Source organism: Lepidochelys kempii, chromosome 1 (assembly GCF_965140265.1).
Source record: "Lepidochelys kempii isolate rLepKem1 chromosome 1, rLepKem1.hap2, whole genome shotgun sequence".
Classification (NCBI taxonomy): Eukaryota; Metazoa; Chordata; order Testudines; family Cheloniidae; genus Lepidochelys; species Lepidochelys kempii.
Window position 1 is genome coordinate 263,835,497 of NC_133256.1, and position 19,496 is coordinate 263,854,992.

At 40.9% G+C, this 19,496-nt stretch overlaps 1 protein-coding gene across 17 annotated transcripts in view; it reads right to left on the reverse strand.

The window, feature by feature from the left end:
* Positions 1 to 212: 212 nt before the first annotated feature.
* The window catches only part of CNOT4 (CCR4-NOT transcription complex subunit 4), a 122,840-nt gene continuing 103,556 nt past the window's right edge, over positions 213 to 19,496 (reverse strand). For 13 of the 17 annotated variants that reach the window (XM_073327381.1, XM_073327378.1, XM_073327380.1 and 10 more), the window contains 2 exons: positions 2,356 to 2,568; positions 213 to 1,583 (listed from right to left, as the gene is read on the reverse strand). In XM_073327381.1, coding sequence (XP_073183482.1) covers positions 1,282 to 1,583; positions 2,356 to 2,568 — 515 coding nt within the window. In that variant the 3' untranslated portion in view covers positions 213 to 1,281. The remainder of the gene's footprint in view (positions 1,584 to 2,355; positions 2,569 to 19,496) is intronic. The other 4 variants (XM_073327385.1, XM_073327383.1, XM_073327382.1 and 1 more) reach the window with 1 other exon arrangement.

Below are 19,496 nucleotides of genomic sequence, written 5' to 3' on the forward strand. Positions count from 1 at the left end.
GTAACTAGAACTCCCCCCAGTGCTCAGCTTTCAGTGCCATCATGCTATTATGTCACCACTGTGCTATTTGTCCCCAGTCCCAGGGAAGACAAGATTACTTTTACTGTAATGAGTAGTATCAGTTTAAAATGAATGGGAAGAATCTACTAGGATTTGCTGGTACTCCATAAAACCCCATGCAGAGTTAAAAACCAAGAAAAAGGAAAACAAAGTCATCATCAAGTTTTCTGTTTTATTTAAGATTTTAGTTTTAATTCTGAAGAAAGAGGTACATTTCCTTGTTTTTAGTTTTAGCGTCAGGTTATAACCATGTTTATTTATCTGTTTCTTTTTTTCCTGTCTTTTCAATACTGCACAAACGTCCAGAAACTACAGGGTTAAGTAAAAGCTGCAGGCAGAGGAGGTCAAAGGTTGCGCTCCTGATGGTGATCATGTGGCCCCAATGCAGTGCTATCCCAGAGTGCCCTAATCAGGTGAATTTAAAAAAAAAGAAAGAGAGATTGACAGAGGAGACAGAAAGACTGAAGTAAATATCACTCGTGTTTCAGCTGCTTATATTATGTTATATGCTAGGTATTAAATCTGTGAATACTTTTAAAACATTAAAGTTTACTTTAAATCTAACGCCAAAAATTTTTAAAAAAACTTTTCCCCCCTCTTTAAACCACTCTTTAGCAACATGCCAGTTACTTCTACACATTTTGTCCTTTGACCCACTTCTTGTCAAACTTCTTACTGACTTACATAAAGTACCCCCTTCCAAAAAAATACATAGCAATTTCCCTGTGTAGTGACACCTGAATGCAAAATAACTGCAAGGCCACTGCTTTCCTCCATATGTTCAGTAATTTTGTTTAAATTAAAAATAAAATGTTCATGTTTCTGCAATTCATTCTATATTTTTGCATTACATTTCTCCCCTACTGTAGATTGACTTTCTGCGAGGCAGAAATGCTCATTATGTGCGAAAGACAGACTGATATAGTCTCTTTTTAAGCACTGAGACAGCACTTTGATTTCTCTCTCTCTCTTTTTTCTTACAATGTTTAAGGAAATATTTTTAAACAGTGTATTTCAAACACTGGATCAGCAGAAACTTTACAACAAAAAATATACGGTCATGACCCTGTGATCGCATTGCATTTGGGGGTGGAGGGGAAGATTTGATCAGGAACTAGATTCTTCAGAAAGAAAGATATGAGAAGGGAATGGTGGGTGGGCATGGGGAGGAATCAGGGTGGGGCAATTCCTGCATTTCTCATGTTTTTTCCTCCTCCTTTCCTAATGACGATCCAGCGCTGAGCTCTGTAGTAGATCTGTGGGGGTTTTACTGGGGGGTCTGAAGGCTGTCTGAAAGCCTGGGGGAGGGGAATGGAAACTGGTAGGGTTTGAAGGGGGAGAGTAGGGGTTCCAACTGGCTCTGTGCAGAGGGATCTGTGTGCTGAAGGGGTTACTGTGGTGGGTCTGTGATGGGGCTGCACTGGGGCCGTCCATCTCTGTGAGGGCTTGAAGAGATTTTAGCCAGTGTGGTGGATTGTCGTCTTGAAGGGAGTCTAAACTGTTTCCTGTGGAGGCTGGGATCCCTGTGAAGAGAAGAAAAAGTGGGAGGAAAACAGGTGAGTCACAACAGAAACATGTTCAGTGTGAAGGAGGTCAATTTAATCTAACAGATGGCAGTGGTGAGAAAACAATTAGCTTGTACAGAAAACATGTTTATACAGTTTATATCTCACCCTTCCCACAAAGATGAACATTTAAATCCAAATAGTTTCCCTCCTAGAAACACTTTTTGTGTCATTAAGTCCATATTCTTACATCACGCATTTGCCAACCCTCCCACCCCCCAATCACAAGGCCCAGGTCCCTGTCCATTACCTACCCAAACCCAGTTCTACCACTACTGCATGCTTTTCTTCCTGCTCTCCCTGCTTGAATCATGCTTCAGCCTATCTAACAGAGATACACAACCAGACAGCCTTATAAAACAGAGCTTTATAAACAAGTGGAGTACGTTCATTTTTAAATTAGAAGTCCAGGCACTGAAGGCATTAACAGAAGACCAGCAGCGCACATACTGGACATACCATCCAGCAGAAGGGATGCCAACATAAGCCTACAGTTATGCACTGAGCATTCTAACCACCTGTGAAGATCCTGGGCATGCACTGGAAAGGGCTAAGTGGGGGTTCATTATACCTATTTGTTCCACAAGGATTCCTGGCTCCTTGAAGTTTTGTGGATGGAAGCTGGAAGAGACCACCGCATACAGACTTATTTTTTTTCAGATGCCGATTAGTTTGTACCAATACCCAGCTGATGGCTGCCAGTGGAGCTGAAGGAGTGAGAAATGGTTACCTGTGATGATTGCGGGGTCCATCCAGCTGCCAGGGCTGTCCCAATTCAGGCTGTCGGAGGTGGCAGTGTTGGACGTTGGTACACTGTGGTTGGCGTTGGAGGGGGAAGAAGGATTGGGCAGCCCACCAAAGTTGATGTTAATGTTCGGTAGAAGTGCCCTTAGCCCGTCCTGCCATTCCTTCATATTTAAACTCTCTATAGAACTGCTGTTGTCTGGGAGATTTACCAACAAAAAAAATGAAAGATAAAAAAATAAAAAGCTGAAGTTAGAAACAGATGTCCTCCTTTGGTGGGGGAAGGGGATCTTCTTTCTCTATTAAGCATTTAATACAGTTTCCCCTGTCAAGAAACTGGGCTAGGGATTTTAATATGGACTATGAATTAATCAAGATGGGTTGGCATGTTTTATTGTTTCACTTTTTTAGTGTAATGGTGCAGGGGAAAGATTTAACTCCTTCCCCACTCATGTCACCATTTATTCAAGTTAGAGACCTGAATGGTTAAGGACACAATGGCTCTCCTTTCATTAGCAGTGGGAGAAGACCCATGAGATCTTTTATCAGAGGGCTGGCAGCTAGTCTACCCAATTCATCTGCTTTATGAATAGACAGCAGATGCTAAAGCCTGCCATTGAGCATGCCTTCCAGTATATTAAAGTGAAGAAAGGCTAGGGCTCTGCTATTGAAGTCCAACATGATTAGTCACTTGGGGAAACCAAAGAACGGGGCTGTTTGATTACAGCTTGCTCATTTACAGCACTGCAGATGCGATTCAAAAGGAAAAGGTAGCAATGCGTGCATTAAGTCAGAAAGAATGCATCTCTCTTTCAGCCTAAGGGCAAAGGAGGAAATTCCTAAAAGATCTTTCAGAATAATTCCCAGCATTGCAATCTGCTCCAGCTGAAACAAGACACCAAACAGTGAACGCTGAACTCCTTCACCCTGATGTTTCAGGGCATCCATTACCAAAGAAGGGCAATGGGATAACAGCTATTGGCACTGGAAGACTCTCTTCTATATAGGTTCTTATACTGCATTCGTCACTGCAGTAGCTGAGCTCCTGACGATTACATTTAATGATTTAGGGAACACTAATACAGAAACAGCAGGGGCTGATACCATGACAAACAGAGCAGACCTTGATTTTATACAATGCTTCTTCTACTCCGGGTATACCAAAGCACTTCACAGATCAAGATACTGATGGTGCAGTGATTGTGTCAGCAAATGCAAAAAGCCCTATTTAGCAATTATTTACAGTCAGCCAAGATCCCATTTCCTATTTGAGGGAAATGTTTGCCAGCACAATGTAGTTATCTGATTCTTTTAAATCACTGATGCCAACTTCCACCTTGACAGCCAAAGAGAGAGTAAAAGAGATGTTTGATGTCAGATCTGAAGAGTGGCCTCTGACAGTGCAGTATTTGTAGGGCAATGCTCCTCCACCAGCACTGGATGAGACTAAGCCCTGGCAGGAAGTTTGAACTGCAACCAAATGGACCATGTGGCATCTAATGTGTGATTCCAATTCAACAAGATGAGAAGGGGAAGGATGGGATACTCCCCCAACTCCAACCATTCTTCAGTGACATTTGTAAGTCTGACTGCACAGAGTGAAGAACAGATATCCTTAGTGAGTGCCTAGGACTAAAGGGAGCATGCAGTGTGAAAGTTTTCCAACACCACCTCTGTCCTGTTATGGTACCTCTTTCTCCAAGATTTCTCATGAGAATAAATGTTTATATTTTCATATGGACAAGTGATTAAATATCTCAAATCATTATTTGTGATCTAAGCCAAACTTGAACCCATGGCATCAACAGCAAGATCAGTTACCATATTAATCCACTACACCCAGCCAATGTGCCATAAGGATTGCAGCAGGGTGTTCCTGACCTTTCACGTTCCTGACCAAGTATGCCATCCTATATGGCAGCAAGCAGAATCTAAAACATAGTAAGGGTGAAGGCCCTTGTGCACAGTATAGTCAGACTTAGATATCCGGTGTGGAAACCAGGAAGAGGACAAAGGCATCAAATCACTTTCAAGATCACTATACAGTAACTGAAGTTATCTACAATAGTTGGATGCTGGTCACCATACCACAGAGTAATTTTCAGGATACAAAATTTATCTTATCAGCTGTTAAACTAATACTTGCAATTATTTGATGTTATCTTTGCTCCTTGGCTGAGGCGAGAGAATTACTCATTCTTCAGAAGTTAGCAAATAAAGTAACATCTGAAGAAGAGGAGAAGCAAAACCAAATGTCAAGTCTCAACCAGTGAGCAAAGACTAGAGACACAAGAGTCAACAAATCCAACAGCAGAAATTAATCCAAAAGCCTGCTCACTATTTCGCAAATTATTCAAGTACCGAAAGTGGTTCAAACCTTACATGCTATAGCAGAAAAGGAGATCAGAGAAGCTTTTTTCTCAAGCCAATAAAGACTTCAAGGACTAACTTACTTCAGCCCTAGCTCACAAAACTGAATAATGCTATTATCAAACAATCTTACAGAATGCTCAACAGTATGTGGCAGGCAAGTGGCTAATATATCAGGACCTGTACAATATGCTTGTAGGAAAGTGATGGGTTTTCACAAGATTTGTTCTGCACCCATTTAGTGTGAAACCCTGGTGCACACACTTGTACTTGCTCTCACTGACTTGTCAATCAGTCATTCCTCCTATTTTACTTTAATCTAGTTTTGGGCTCTCTAGAATTTATTCCCTGTAATTCCTTTGGAAGGTTGGGCACGTGTTTGCAACTTCTTGTTTAGCCAACGGATGGGAAAACTAGAGGAGCTTTCCAAAAGTCTAGCTGAAATGAAAGATAAATGAACTTGCGGCATGGAAGAGGTGAAAAATCAGCTACAACCCAAGTCACAACTGTTCCTATTAGGTTTGTGCCCATAGCCCTCAAATAGCACCATAAAAAATCAAGTTGCTGGATTCAGCTCTCAATACAAGAAGATTCTAATTCATTAACTCAGAAAAATGATTATGGGAAATTCTCAATGGGCATTTACCACCATCTTCAAGAGCTGTTATGGCAGCAGAAGTGGATGTAGACTGCAGAGATCTACCTGTCCAACACCACCTAGTTGCAGAAGATAGACAAGATGCTCTTCAATGACTAACTAGGGGCCAAACACAATGCTTCTGCAATACCTGCCAGCCTGAAATGTGCAGAATAATTTTATGACCAGATACTGTTCATTTCCTACTTGGTATTAATGTGGCAGTAATTAGGAGTGGCACTATAATATATAAATTTAGTGGCAAGTAGTGACACTCAGGGAAGACACCATGCTGTCAATGTAAACAGCTCAATGTGCAGCAGTAGTCAAAAAAAGCAAGCAAGGTGTCAGGACTCAGGATGTATAAGAAATGGGACAGAAAATACCAAAGATAGTCTAAATGCCACATTGCCTAATCAATTCTGGTAACCTGGCATCAATTTTTTTTTTTTTAAAAGACATACTGCGGCATAAACAGGAGTCCAGAGAGAGATGAAAAAAACAATTTGAGGTAAAAGACTTCTATAAAAAGAGATCGAAAAGGTTGGGACTATGTTTGGAGAGAAGATATACATATTAATAGAACAGTATAAAGAAGGTAAACTGGGTACTCCAATTTACCCTAATACAAGAGCAAAAAGGGACATACAATGAAATTGAAAGGTAAGAAATTTAAAACTGACTACATGATTTTTTTTTTTACGTCAACAGAATTAATCTGAGGTAATGAGTTCTTGGCAAGGCACTGAGGTCAAGAGCTTAACAGATCTCAGAAAAGACTTGTCATCTATATGGATAATGAGAACATTCACAGTTACATGACATGGAGAGGAAAGGGGGGTGTTTTGTTTATTAAAGACATACAAATTTTTATGCTTTAGGGCGTAAGCCAACCAATGACTGTAAAGTTTAGGAAGAAGGGCAAGCTGGCTTTTCCAGCCAACATGGCTTTCTGGGGTAGGGATAGGTGGAAAGGCTACAGCCACTTGGCAGCCCCATGACACCACTCAGCCAATGGGATAGCTCTGCTTAACTGAGGAGCTCTCACTGAGCAATCCAGGTGCCTGCAACAGGCTCCTGGTTTGGCTGGCTGGGACACTGGGCAATTAAGGGCCAGGCTAAGCAGAAGAGGACCTCTTACCACTCTACCCACCACTGTAAAATGCAGTAGGGATTGGAATAATACAGACTTTGATGAGGTCTTATTTTGAGTGGGTGGGTTGAGTGAACACGATGCTCTGGATCTGAGCATTGATACTGTGGGGGTAGATGATAGGCGAGTCATCTATTGCCTTCCCCAGTGCTCCGAGGACAAATGGCCTTGAGAAAATTATTCTGTTAAGGGATTAAAGTTGCAGCCACTTCATCAAAATTCCAGATGTCTGTGCCTTCCTCACTGGCCTCTACAGTTCACAAAGATCCCTTGTTGGCAAGTTAATCCATAGTTTTCAAAGTTCTTGCACTTTTTTCTGAAGTCTCAATTAGTGGCTAAAGTCATACTGGGTCAGATAGGTGTCCTGTCAATTCTTCTGTTCTTATGCAATACTTCTGCAGCACTGTATGGTAAATTTCAGCCCAAATGCTTAGAGATCAGCAAAGTTATAAGCAACTGAAAACAGGGTTGTATATGGAAAGTGTTGGGCAACCTTAACTACAGTCATCATTACCTCCACCACTTATAATAAATCTTCCTACATGTTATTTAAGAGTGTGGCTCCTGAAGCCCACGGCTGGTCCCATAGTTGCTACTATATTCTTTATAAAGTCAAGTTTTAATCCAATTTGCATCATAAAACTGGCATAATATATAAAAACAAGAGGATAATGAAAAAATCATTTAAACCCCAGATGAACCCGAGTCTGTAAAAGAAGTCCCTGAACCACTTCCACCAGATTTGGGGGGGGGGGGGGTGGAGGGAGGAGAAGAGAAGGTGGTGTAATTTTGAATATTTTTAGGAGACTTATTTCCATTTATCACCATTAAACTGGTAATATGAGACTAATACTTCCTCATCCTCACATTTGTTTCTCTTCATAGGCTCTTTCAGTAACTTAAGCAGTGTGCGGAGGAGGATAGGAAAATGTGGGGGAACTCATATGCCAAGTTTAAATCCACCAATCACATCATAATCTTTCTGGAAAAGTTTTCTATTCTGACTCAAGATAATCTTAGAAACAGGTCTGATATAACTTTGTTTTGTTCCTATGGCAATAGATTAATTTGGTAAAGCTGCAATGAAAAAAGCCAACTCCCATTTAAAAAACAGGTTCAGGTAAAACCAAGCATTTCAGACATGAAGGTCTATTGTTTCCTCAGTGTGCATTATTTCATAAACTCTGTTCATGTTGATGGAAACTTGTGTCCCCACTGAGAAGTGAACAGATTCCGAAGTATGGCACTTCTGCTGAAAATGTTCAGTTTCCAGTGTGATACACAAGCACGAAATTCAACAGTTGTACCTAAAAAGCTTTACACATTAGCACCTGTCCTTCCCTATGGTGGATAAATTAGGGAAGTATATAGTGACAGATAAGCTTTCATCAACACAAGAAGTTCAACTCATCCCACACTGATAACGACCAACAGTGTACCACCATTTGATGTCTGAGCATTAATCTATGTGGAAAACTGATAGTTTGAGTTCCTAATGGACAAGTTTCCACATCACAAAAAATCCTACTATCACAATGATACCTTAGTGGACAGTCTTACTGCAAATACAAAGGACATTAGAATATCCTTATGTTTAAAGATTATCCCTCCAAATCAGGTGGGCAGCATATGCCTGTATATGTGGACAAGGCCTAAACACTGCACTACAATAATTTAGACAAGGCCTAGACACTACACTGGTAACATCAGTTTGACTAGATTCTAAAGTTTTTATAGGGGAATTTGTAAACAATCAGAGCTTTGAAACTTAATTCTCATGATCCCTTATTCAGCTTGTTTTGAGGGAGGTACAGTAGTTTGATGAAGTAAGCTATCTCCAAATCTGGGACCTGGAGCAATTTTGGTTGAATTTCCTTCCTAGGCTTTTCATGTATGAACCTGATCTTTGTGTGGCTTCCCTTATCTTCCTACTTTAGTCTAATTTAGATGGCGGACAAGGTGGCCGAGAGGAAATTTTCCAAAATTAGACCAATATCAAGTTGTCACCTGAATTTCAACATGTAGATCTAGGACCAAATTTTTGCCATGAAACAACTAATGTTCAGTCAGATTTACTTATTTATAGAGAAAATATAACATGCCTATTAAATAAATATTTAAGGCAGATGTAATCCTTTGTCTTGGCAAACTTCAGTTATATATCTCAAGATATTGCAAAGAACTGGACTGGATACTCATCTGCATTCAGCCAGAAGACAGAATAAAGAGATACCACAACAAAATGCAGACAATAGATATGCTCTGTTTTGAAGCTTTTACATAATGAATAACCCAAGCTTAATTTACTCTTGCCTTTTTATTAAAAATGACATCCCATTAGACTCATCTGTTTTTAACTATGCTTTCCTCAAAAGTAATTTGTTTGATTTTTTAAACTAATAATCAATCCTATCATTTGATTGATTATACAGAAGCAGATATATTGTGCTTCTTTACTAACCTTGTATAATTGACTGATCTTTATAGCATCCTACACTCTATTCCACATGAATTTGACTTTTCCCACCAAGGGAGTCTAGAATAGATGTATGGAAACAGCTTGTCTAATTTAGATCAAGTTTCCTATCCTATAAGGATAAGTGCCTCACGTGAATTATCTCTTACATTGCAATACATACTTCAGAAATAGTTCTCGAAGTCATAATGAAATACAACAACCTTTATGCCAAAATACTAAATAAATTCTAGTTCCATTAAAAAGCAAACACTCCTATAATTTTAGATTCAGATTTAGATCTTTGGGTTACCGAGAGCAAGATATAACAGCACAACAGTGCAGAAGGCTGAGCACTTCAAGTAACCCAAAACAGGCAAAGTTCAGTGGAACACAGCTGGATGAAATAAAGTATTATACTAGCAATGCCACCAAACTGATTGCACCATATAGCAACACAAGGAGTGAAAAGAATAAGGTGATGTATTAAATAGTCAGCACTAAAATGGCTTAAATGTATAAAGGCCCTTGTCCAGCCCTAGGTCTGTACTGTCAGTACTGATCAGTTTTTAAAAAAGGACATTCAATAGCTGCAAAAAATCCAGAAGATCACAAGACTACAGTAGAAAGAAGAGGGCACACCAAGATAAGATGCATACATTAAAAGCATGAACAGCTTAAGAAGACGGCAAGGGTGAAGAGAGCTGATTGTGGTGTAACAAATACCAAAAGGAGACCCACCAAAATCTAGGACAGAGATTCTCAACTTGCTCACAACCACAAATGGAGGTACCAGGAAACCGTGCCCCCTTATAGCACAGCATCTGTCAGCTCTTAAGACAATCCTTTGTGCTGGCTGCTGCAATGCTTCATCGAGAACTGGGACTTCCTGGGAAGCGTTACAGGAACCAGTCCCTTAAACCATCCTAAGAATACGTAACATACAACCAAGGCACTAAGTCCACAGGAGAGAGCTTAGAACCCCTGATCTTAAGTACCATCTCTTATCTGTGCAGAAAGAATAAACTTAGGTTTAAGCATAAATAGGGGCTTCTTCAATCAAGGGATAACTAAAATGTAAAACAGTCTAAGAGGTTTAGTGGAGACAGCTACTAACAGTTTAAACTTGAGTTAATGGCAGGATTAGGAGACACCATGTTTTCCCTCTATCCAGAACCCTTATGATTCTGTGTAGCAATGACTTGTGGTAACCCCACAATATTTAGCACAACTGAGGGCTTCACTTGCCAGGATCCTGAAAGCATAATTTGCCTAAAATAGGACAAATTACATCCACTCATTAATCCAACCCTCATCACTCTGGAGGTGCAGCTAATGCATAGTGCACTGCATTTTCAGTTTTTACTAATTTTGACCAATAAATTTTCAAGTTTTTTTTTTTTTTAATTAAAAGAGTTTGGGTTTTTACTCATTTACACCCGTTATCAATCCACTCATTTTTTGGGTGCTTATTTTTGCTGAACACTAATACTTTCCGCGACTATTGTGTCCTGCAGCTCCAAGATTGAAGCAATACTGCAGTTAAAACACAGAACACACACACACAGCCGAGGTTGGAGAAATCAAACATTAATATCAGACTATGGCTATGTCTACACTACCACGGGATCGATGCTCTGGCGATCGATGCACTGGGGGGGGTCGATTTAGCAGGTCTAGTGGAGACCTACTAAATCAATGGCAGAATGCTCTCCGGTCAACCCCGGTTCTCCACCAGGAATGAGAGGAGTAAGGTAAGTCGATGGGAGAGCGATGGGACACACTGCAGTAAGTCGACCTAAGATACATCGACTCCAGCTATGTTATTCACGTAGCTGGAGTTGCTTAACTTAGGTCAACTTACTGCAGTAGCATAGACAGTCTATGACTGCCTCAAAAGGAGATTCTGCCCACCTACTCCTTTGTGTCCGTTCAGTGCAACACTGAATTTAAACAATAAATCCTCTGCAGATAAAGAGGGAAACCTGGGGCAAAAAACACAAATCTATGCCTGAATATCAACAAGAAAATCAGTGCTTAGAAATTTTCAAGGAAAGTAAAGACGGGAGCGAAGAGGATGCATTGCGCTGCAAGTAATGCAGCATTTCGGTCTGTGCTCGCACTGACAAAATAAAGGAGCATTTCAAAAGCAAGTGACAAGAAGCTTAAGAAGAAAGTGAGGTTTGGGGTAAACAATCAATATCAGGAGTTTTCACCAGGGCTTTAATGAAAGAAAAAACAGCACGATTGTGTCAACAAATGTGTGTGTGCTCCTTGTTTCACTGATAATCGCTGTTAATTGCGGAGGAGCCTGTTGGTGACTTTGTGAGACAATGCTGTCCAGCAGCAAAAACCCTTCCTAATGCAGACAGACAATCTCACTCAAATATCTGAAAGATAACGACAATGCTTCAGTATCTAAACTGATGGAACAAACAAATGGAAATATGTTGTCTAATCAGAGTTTTGACGAGTCTCCTGATGCTTTGGACCATCCAATTCTTGGCCTTTTGTTTTCATTTTTTTATTTCAAAGCAAATAAACCCACATTGTTTTGTGCTGAGTGTGACATTCATCTGCTCAGCTGACAGCTGTTTTGTCAACGCAGCAGTAATGGACATGTTTGAGACATACCAACAAACTTGGGAAAATTTAGCCACAACTAACACAGATTCTGCTTCCTACATGGCTAAGATTGCATTGGAGTTTAAACTCAACCAGAAACCAGAGCTGCTACTTATTACCTGTCCTGCTTATCTGACTAACGTTGCACTGTCAGCAGCTACTGGCTACAGAAAAAATGAAAGACATGAAATCTTGCATCACTGAGTTTGCCCCACTCCAGCTGGGGAGTGGGGTCAGGGGCTTGCCTCGCTCCGTGCAGCTCCCAAGAAGCAGCCAGTGTGACTCCCCTCAGGCTCCTACGTAGCACAAGGAGGCGCAGCCAGGCACCTCTGCGCACTGCCCCGTCTGCAGGCACTGTCCCCGCAGCTCCCATTGGCTGCAGTTCCTGGCCAATGGGAACTGCAGGGGTGGCGCCTGTGGACAGGGCAATGCACAGAGCCACCTGGCCGCACCCCGGAGCAGGAGGGGGAAACATACTTCCAGGGGCTGCTTGCGGTAAGTGCCATGTGGTAAGCACCCCTGAACCTGCCCCACACCACAATCCCCTGCCACAACCCTCCTGCCCTCTGAACTCCTCAATCCCAGCTCAGAGTCCCCTCTTGTACCCCGAGCCCCTCATCCCCAGCCCAGAGCCCACACCCCCAGCCAGAGCCCTTCCCTCCGTGCCCCAAAAGCCTGTCCCAGCCCAGAGCCCCCTCCTGTACCCCAAACCCCACCATTCCAGAGAACATGCATCCATGCTGATGACTGGTTCTGCTTTATAACGATCCAAAGCAGTACACACCAACACATGTTCATTTTCATCATTTGAGTCGCATGCCACCAGCAGCTCATTTTCATTTTTGGTGGTTCAGGTTCTGTAGTTTCCGCATCGGAATGTTGCTCTTTTAAGACTTCTCAATGCATGCTCCACACCCCGCCCCTCTCAGATTTTGGAAGGCACTTCAGATTCTTAAACCTTGGGTCGAGTGCTATAGCTATCTTTAGAAATCTCACACTGGTACTTTCTTTGCATTTTGTAAGATCTGCAGTGAAAGTGTTCTTAAAATGAACTGCATGCTGGGTCATCATCCGAGACTGCTATAACATGAAATATATGGCAGAATGTGGGTAAAATACAGAGCAGGAGACATACAATCCTCCCCAAAGGAGTTCAGTCACAAATTTAATTAACACATTTTTTTTTAACGAGTGTCATCAGCATGGAAGCATGCCCTCTGGAATAGTGGCCAAAGCATGAAGGGGCATACGAATGTTTAGCATATCTGGCACACAAATACCTTGCAATGCCGGCTACAAAAGTGCCATGTGAACGTCTGTTCTCACTTTCAGGTGACATTGTAAACAAGTGGGAGGCATCATTATTTCCCATAAATGTAAACAAACTTGTTCCTTTTAGTGACTGGCTGAACAAAACGTAGGGCTGAGTGGACTTGTAGGTTCTAAAATTTCTCTCTCTCTTTTTTTAAACACAACTGCACTCAAAAACAATCTACATTTGTAAGTTGCACTTTCACGATAAACAGATTGCCCTATGGTACTTGTACAGGTGAACTGAAAAATATTTATCATTTTTACAGTGCAAATATTTGTAATAAAAATAATATGAAGTGAGCACTGTACACTTTATACTCTATGTTGTAACTGAAAACAATATATTTGAAAGGGTAAAAAAAATCCAAAATATTTAACAAACATCAGTTGGTATTCTATGGTTTAACAGTGGGATTAAAATTGCAATTAATCATGGTGGTTTTTTTTTTTTTTAAAGTTAATCACGTGAGTTAACTGTGATTAATCAACAGCCCTAGTTAAAAGCCTAATGACAGACAAGCATCCCAGCAAGCCAATACTTTTTCCTTGTGGCTACCATGTTGTCCTTCGGAATTTAAGCTTTTATTTAAAAAGACTTTAATCCTTATGGTTGCAAAAATAACCTGCAAAATATGAACAAAATCTAAATTGATTCAGTAATATCTGCCTAGCTCTCTAGGCAACCTGAAACAATGCCACAGGTAATTTGCATTTCTGATCAATAGTAAATTTGTAATATTGCATTTAGATGATCACAGCATGCAAGAAAGGAGACAATTATATGAAGAGCTGCACAATCTACTGTCAGTAATATCCGATTGCTATCACAAAGGTCCAAAGCTTGGGTTGGGAGTGGAGCTTTGGAGTGTACCACCATTTATAATTTTTCCCAGTCTGATCCTTGGAAGCCACGCTATAGGGAAGCCTGGGATGGCACCCAAGTCCCACCAAGGAGGTGTGAAGAAGACATGCATGATCCTATTTTGAAGATCAATACAATCCACTGTGAAGGTTCTTATTCTGAGAGCCAAGTGAGTAAAGCTTGAACGAGTACCACGACCATTTTATTTCAGTTTGACTACAACCTACATTGACATTAGCAGGTAAAACATTTAAAAGTCTAAAAATCCTAATGACCAGGGCTTATAGCGAGGGCCCTATGAAATTACGGCCCTGAAAACCGCATCACAAACCATGAAATCTGGTCTCCCCCCAGCGAAATCTGGTCTTGTGTGCTTTTACACTATACTATATAGGTTTCATGGTGGGGCGGGGGGGGGGGACCAATGTTCCTCAAATTGGGGGTCCTTATTCAAAGGGGGAGTTGCAAGGGGCGGTCACAAGGTTATTTTAGAGGGGTCCTGGTATTGCCACCTTTACTTCTGCACTGCCTTCAGAGCTGGGAAGCCGGAGAGCAGTGGCTGTTGCTGAGAGCCCAGTTCTGAAGGCAGCGCCTTGCCAGCAGTAGCGCAGATGTAAGGGTGGCAATACCATACCATGCCACCCTTACTTCTGCATTGCTGCTTTCAGAGCTGGGTGGCTGGAGAGTGGCAGCTGGTGACTGAGGGCCCTGCTCTGCAGACAGCAGCGCAGAAGTAAGGGTTGCAATACCATACCATGCCATCCTTACTTCTGCACTGCTGCTGGTGGTGGCTCTGCCTTCAGAGTTGGGCTCCTGGTCAGCAGCCGCCGCTCTCTAGCTGCCCAGCTCTGAAGACATCGCTGTAGCTGCCAGCAGCAGCGCAGAAGTAAGGGTAGCAGTCCTGCAACCCCCCCTACAATAACCTTGTGACCTCCCCGCAGTTCCTTTTTGGGTCAGGTCCCCAATTACAGCACAAGGAAATTTCAGATTTAAATAGCTGAAATCATGAAATTTATTATTTTTAAAATCCTATGACCATGAAATTGACTAAAATGGAGAATTTGGTAGAGCCCTACTCATAGCCAATGTGTCTCCTAAGGGAAAAAAAACAGTTAAAGTGTCATTTACCAGTGATATAAAATGGAAACTCTTAGCATACATCTGCATTGCCAAAGTCAGATGTTTACATTCACCACTAGTGCAGCTCCACTGTGGTAGCAACAGCAGTGTAGAAAGGGATCACACATCTTAACAGTGTATAACACTACACCCCCCCCCCCAGAATGTATTCTATTGTGGTTCTGAGAAGAAAACAGAACAGAAAGAGAATCCCCTCTAATGCACTTTTAAGTAGTGCATGGGGCAGATGGGAAAGCAAGGAAATTTTCATAACACTGCATCATTGCTCTGGGTTGAGCAATAGAGCACAAATTGTAGATGTGGAACAAGAATGAACTTCAGAATAGGTTCAAACGGATCCTCCCACTTATTCTCTTTCATATTTTATTTCCTCTAATCTATTTCATTCATGCAACCTTCACATCAGTTATGGTTTTCAGGAAACAAACTTGAACGTTTCTTTTGTGGAAGTGCTGGAACTCAGCTCAGCTCCTGTGACCATTAACTTTTCTCCCATGTGGAGTTATGATCCTTAACTAGGCCTTCAGCGACTGGATAAGACTTAAACAGCCACCTACCAATTTTATTTTCAAGGGAAGAGTACTCACCCTCCACCTCGCAAGAGCCACGAGGCATATCTGAAGTCAGATATTCAATGGGAGAGCTGTGCATGTAAGGAGAGAAGACTAGAATGGGGTTCCACAGAGTAGATTTGAGAAGAGATTTTTACCTGTAGTTTCAGGAGAGTGATTGTAATCTTCTGCTTACAAATCAAGGTTATGAAAACAAAGAGCTAAACTTGGTGCCATTACAGCTGCAAGCCACTTAATTTAAGTTGTGAGAAAACAGCCTGCCAAAAATATGGAGGAATATAGCTTATTTGAAAGCAATACATACCTTCATGCCACTGGTTTTCACAGAGCACACCTTTATCTGTGATGCTGAATTTTTAAATGGTTATTTAACATTTACATAATGTAACAGCTAGAAGCCTTAATCAGTTTGGGGCCACAGTGCACTAAGCCCTGTTCATGCAAAGTGACATCAGTTCAGCAGATTTAAAAAAAAAACTTGAAAAATTGGTCAGTAGAGGCCTCCACCTAGTTGCCATTATATACACAGAATGTTTACTGGTTGATAGTAACCAAGCATTTTTAATTTTTTCAGAAAGGACATAACATACTACATGGGCTACTATACAGTGAGAACTACCAAAGGGCCAATACTAGCAACGACGAGCTGAAGGGGAAGCAATGACGACATTGAAATGAGTGCAAATATTTATCTGGGATATATACAAAGCACATCTTGGTTAAAAATGGAGTGGTACATAACATCCATGCACACGGGATGACCAAAATTAACCTATTCTGGGTATATTTAATGCAAATGACTGATGCAGTCTAAGCAGAACTTCAACCTTCACTGATTATTGTAAATCAATGGGAAAAAAAAAAAAAAGACTTCCAGACCCTAAAAGGAGAATCCCATACAAGATTTGTGGACAGTTACTTTTTTTTTATCAGATATTTGGAATTTTCTGTGGAGTTGAGTGTAATGACAGGAAGTGCTATATGGAATGTGCTCTGAACTTTATGAGGTTTAGTTGTGACCATGTTATTAAGACATGTGTGAAATACAGACAGCAATTTTAAGTTGGGATTTTTGGTCCTAGGATTTTATAATTCTTATGCTCAGAGCAAAGAATAAAATTAGTGCAGTGCACAGGTGCACACTGAGGACCACTAGAGCCATTCTTGACTTTTCTGTCTTTGTAACAAATAAATTAGGATGGTTAAGCATTAATGTACATTTGCAGGTACCTTTATAGAGTTATTCTGTGATCAGGTCAGATGAGAGAAGTAGAGAAGGAAGCTGAAAGGAAAACAAGGCATCTGAACCTGGACTCAGTATGATTACTGAATGTCATCTTCAGATATAGTTGACCCACTTACGTAAGCAAACTTTTTTTTGTTTAAAAAGATACCTATGCCTACAAATAATTGAACTCCAAATTCAGCTTAATATCTTTTTCCCAACACAAGATTCCAGTGTTGAGGAAAGGGATTAAATTTGCATATACTGAAACAAGTCAGACAGCCTAATTTCACAGAGATCTTTATATTCTTTCAAATTAAGTTACCCGATTAAGGTACTCCATTTTTTTAAAACATTGCAGATAGCAAAAAGCTATGTTCTACTCAAACACATTCATTCAGAAATGTGCACTATCAGAGTTTGGCCATCTGCATTTATTGCCAGATAGGTTCTAACTGAAATTTAGGATATTTGATTTGACCAATAAAGCCTTATAGTAACTTAGGGCCCTCAGTAATGAGAGATCTTCCTCCTCTGAGATATTGCTGCAGCCAACCTGTTGAAGTGTGCATGCTAATAGTCCTCTAGTTTAAATGGGAAGAAGTGGAAGTGAGTTTTGCATGAAAGACCTCAACTTTTGACCTCTTCTCAGTCTATCCAAGGTCAGATCTGTTTATGCATTGTAGGGTGCTCTCACTATTCTACTGGTGACATCTGTTTCTTTTAGATTGACTTACAAAGCAAGTTGTACACTTTAGAATTTTACTTTGTAAGTTTTAAAAATGTGCTACAGCAGCTCTAGGCCCTAAGGATCAACGCTTTCCAGAAAAACAACATGTCAAAAATCTATCACAAGGGGAAAGTCTACTACTTCTATAGCCACAGCATCTGGAGGCCCTAACCAGAATTGGGGACTCATTCTGTCTATACACGCATTTCTGGCTAGACATCTTTTAGCTTTCAATTAATCCCTTTTTTAAAAAGCAAAACAAAGATTAGCACTGAAATGTGACGAATTTACAGCCATGAGGACAGAAGTATTTTTTACCCACAAAAAGAGTGCTAACTTTCCCCACTACCAGGGATGGGAACGGAGCACAATCTATTTTAATTAAATACCTTGCTCCTCCAGTGCACTACCACGAAGGGTGACACTAAAAGAGGAAAGTCAGCCACATGAACCACCTATCCACTACAAAGTGAAACAAATAGTAAAAAGCCACTAGATATAATCTTTGCTCACAACTGGTGGACCCGAATGCAGACCAACAACCTACAGGAGGAAGTCACTCTTAATCCTATGAGAAATCCATTTTCACCAGTAAAACATTTATTGCCATCTTAGCTGTGTTATTGACATTAGCAGTCCATCTGAATTTGTCGCAGTTAAGGGAGAAAAGCTTGGAGCCAAGAGTTCTTGAAACATTTAAAACTTTCTAATTTCGTAAGTTAGGAACGTTCAAAACATTTTGAAAATTTGGAACCTTAATGTTACTATTAATGCTGGTGTACAAGTTAGCTCATCAGGTTAGGACAGTTCAGGTTGAAAGTTTATTGAAACTTGCAAATGCCCAAAGCTAAGTCCTATGAGATCAGTAGTTCTCAATCTGTAGTCCATGGACTCGATCTAAGGGGTCCGCAAAAGACAGACTGAAAAGTGACAGGACAGAATTCAACTATATATGCCGACAATAAATTTCCAAAGGTGTCTGGCACCTCCATTCGAAATTTCTGAAGAGGTCCATATCTCCATTGGAAGTTTTTTAGGGGTCCGCAAATTAAAAAAGGTTGAGAACCACTGCTGTAGACTAGCGCACTGATATTTATACAAAGAGGTTTATTAGAAATAGCATCTTTCACACAACTGTATCTGAAACACCTCAGGGTTAAATACAGTTACTAAATTAACAGCAAAGTTAAGAACACAAATGAGATTTTAAAAATGTATAGAAACAATGCGACTGCTCCAAATGGGAGAAGCTTTATAAAAAGTTCTTGAACACACACAAGAATCTCTCTCCCTCTCAACATCTTATTTAGTAAATGAGTAGAGGGCGCAGATGGAGAGCAAAGAGACAAGATTCAAGAGGCAGAATGAAACGTCTATGGCTGGTTTTAAAAAACAAGGCAATGTCAATCTGGTCCCTGAAATGAGTAGGGAGCCTGGGTATATGCTTGGAGATCTTTCCACTCTACACATATGTGGGAAGCAACATTTTGCACATGTTGGAACAAACAGGAACTTGAGAAACTTTAAAAGGAGTTACAGTATTCAAAGCAAGATAAAGAACTCTGCAGAGGTGGCATCAAGACGGGGGGGAGGGGAGGGGATACACAGAGGCAACGTTACAGAAGTGACAATAGACAAGTTTGCAGCCAAAGCATATATGGGGAGTTGAGTCAAGGAGAAGGCCATGGTTATGGGAACGGAAGGCAAAATGGGATATCAGAAGGCAGAACAGAGTTTGAAATTTGTCCCACAAACCCTTAACTGATATTTAGGTGAAAGATTAATCCATAAGGAACATGGCTGAACATGAACATGAGCAGAGCCTTGACAATCAGCGTAAGAGTGGTAATTTAAAGCAGTGATTTTCAAACTTTTTTTCTGGAGACCAAGTTGAAGAAAACTGTTGATGAGCGCGACCCAATGGAGCTGGAGATGAGGGGGTTGGGGTCCAGAAAGGGGCTCTGGGTTTGAGGGGGGCTCAGGGCTGGGGCAGGGAACTGCGGCACGGGCTTATCTCCAGTGGCTTCTGATCAGTGGCGCAGCC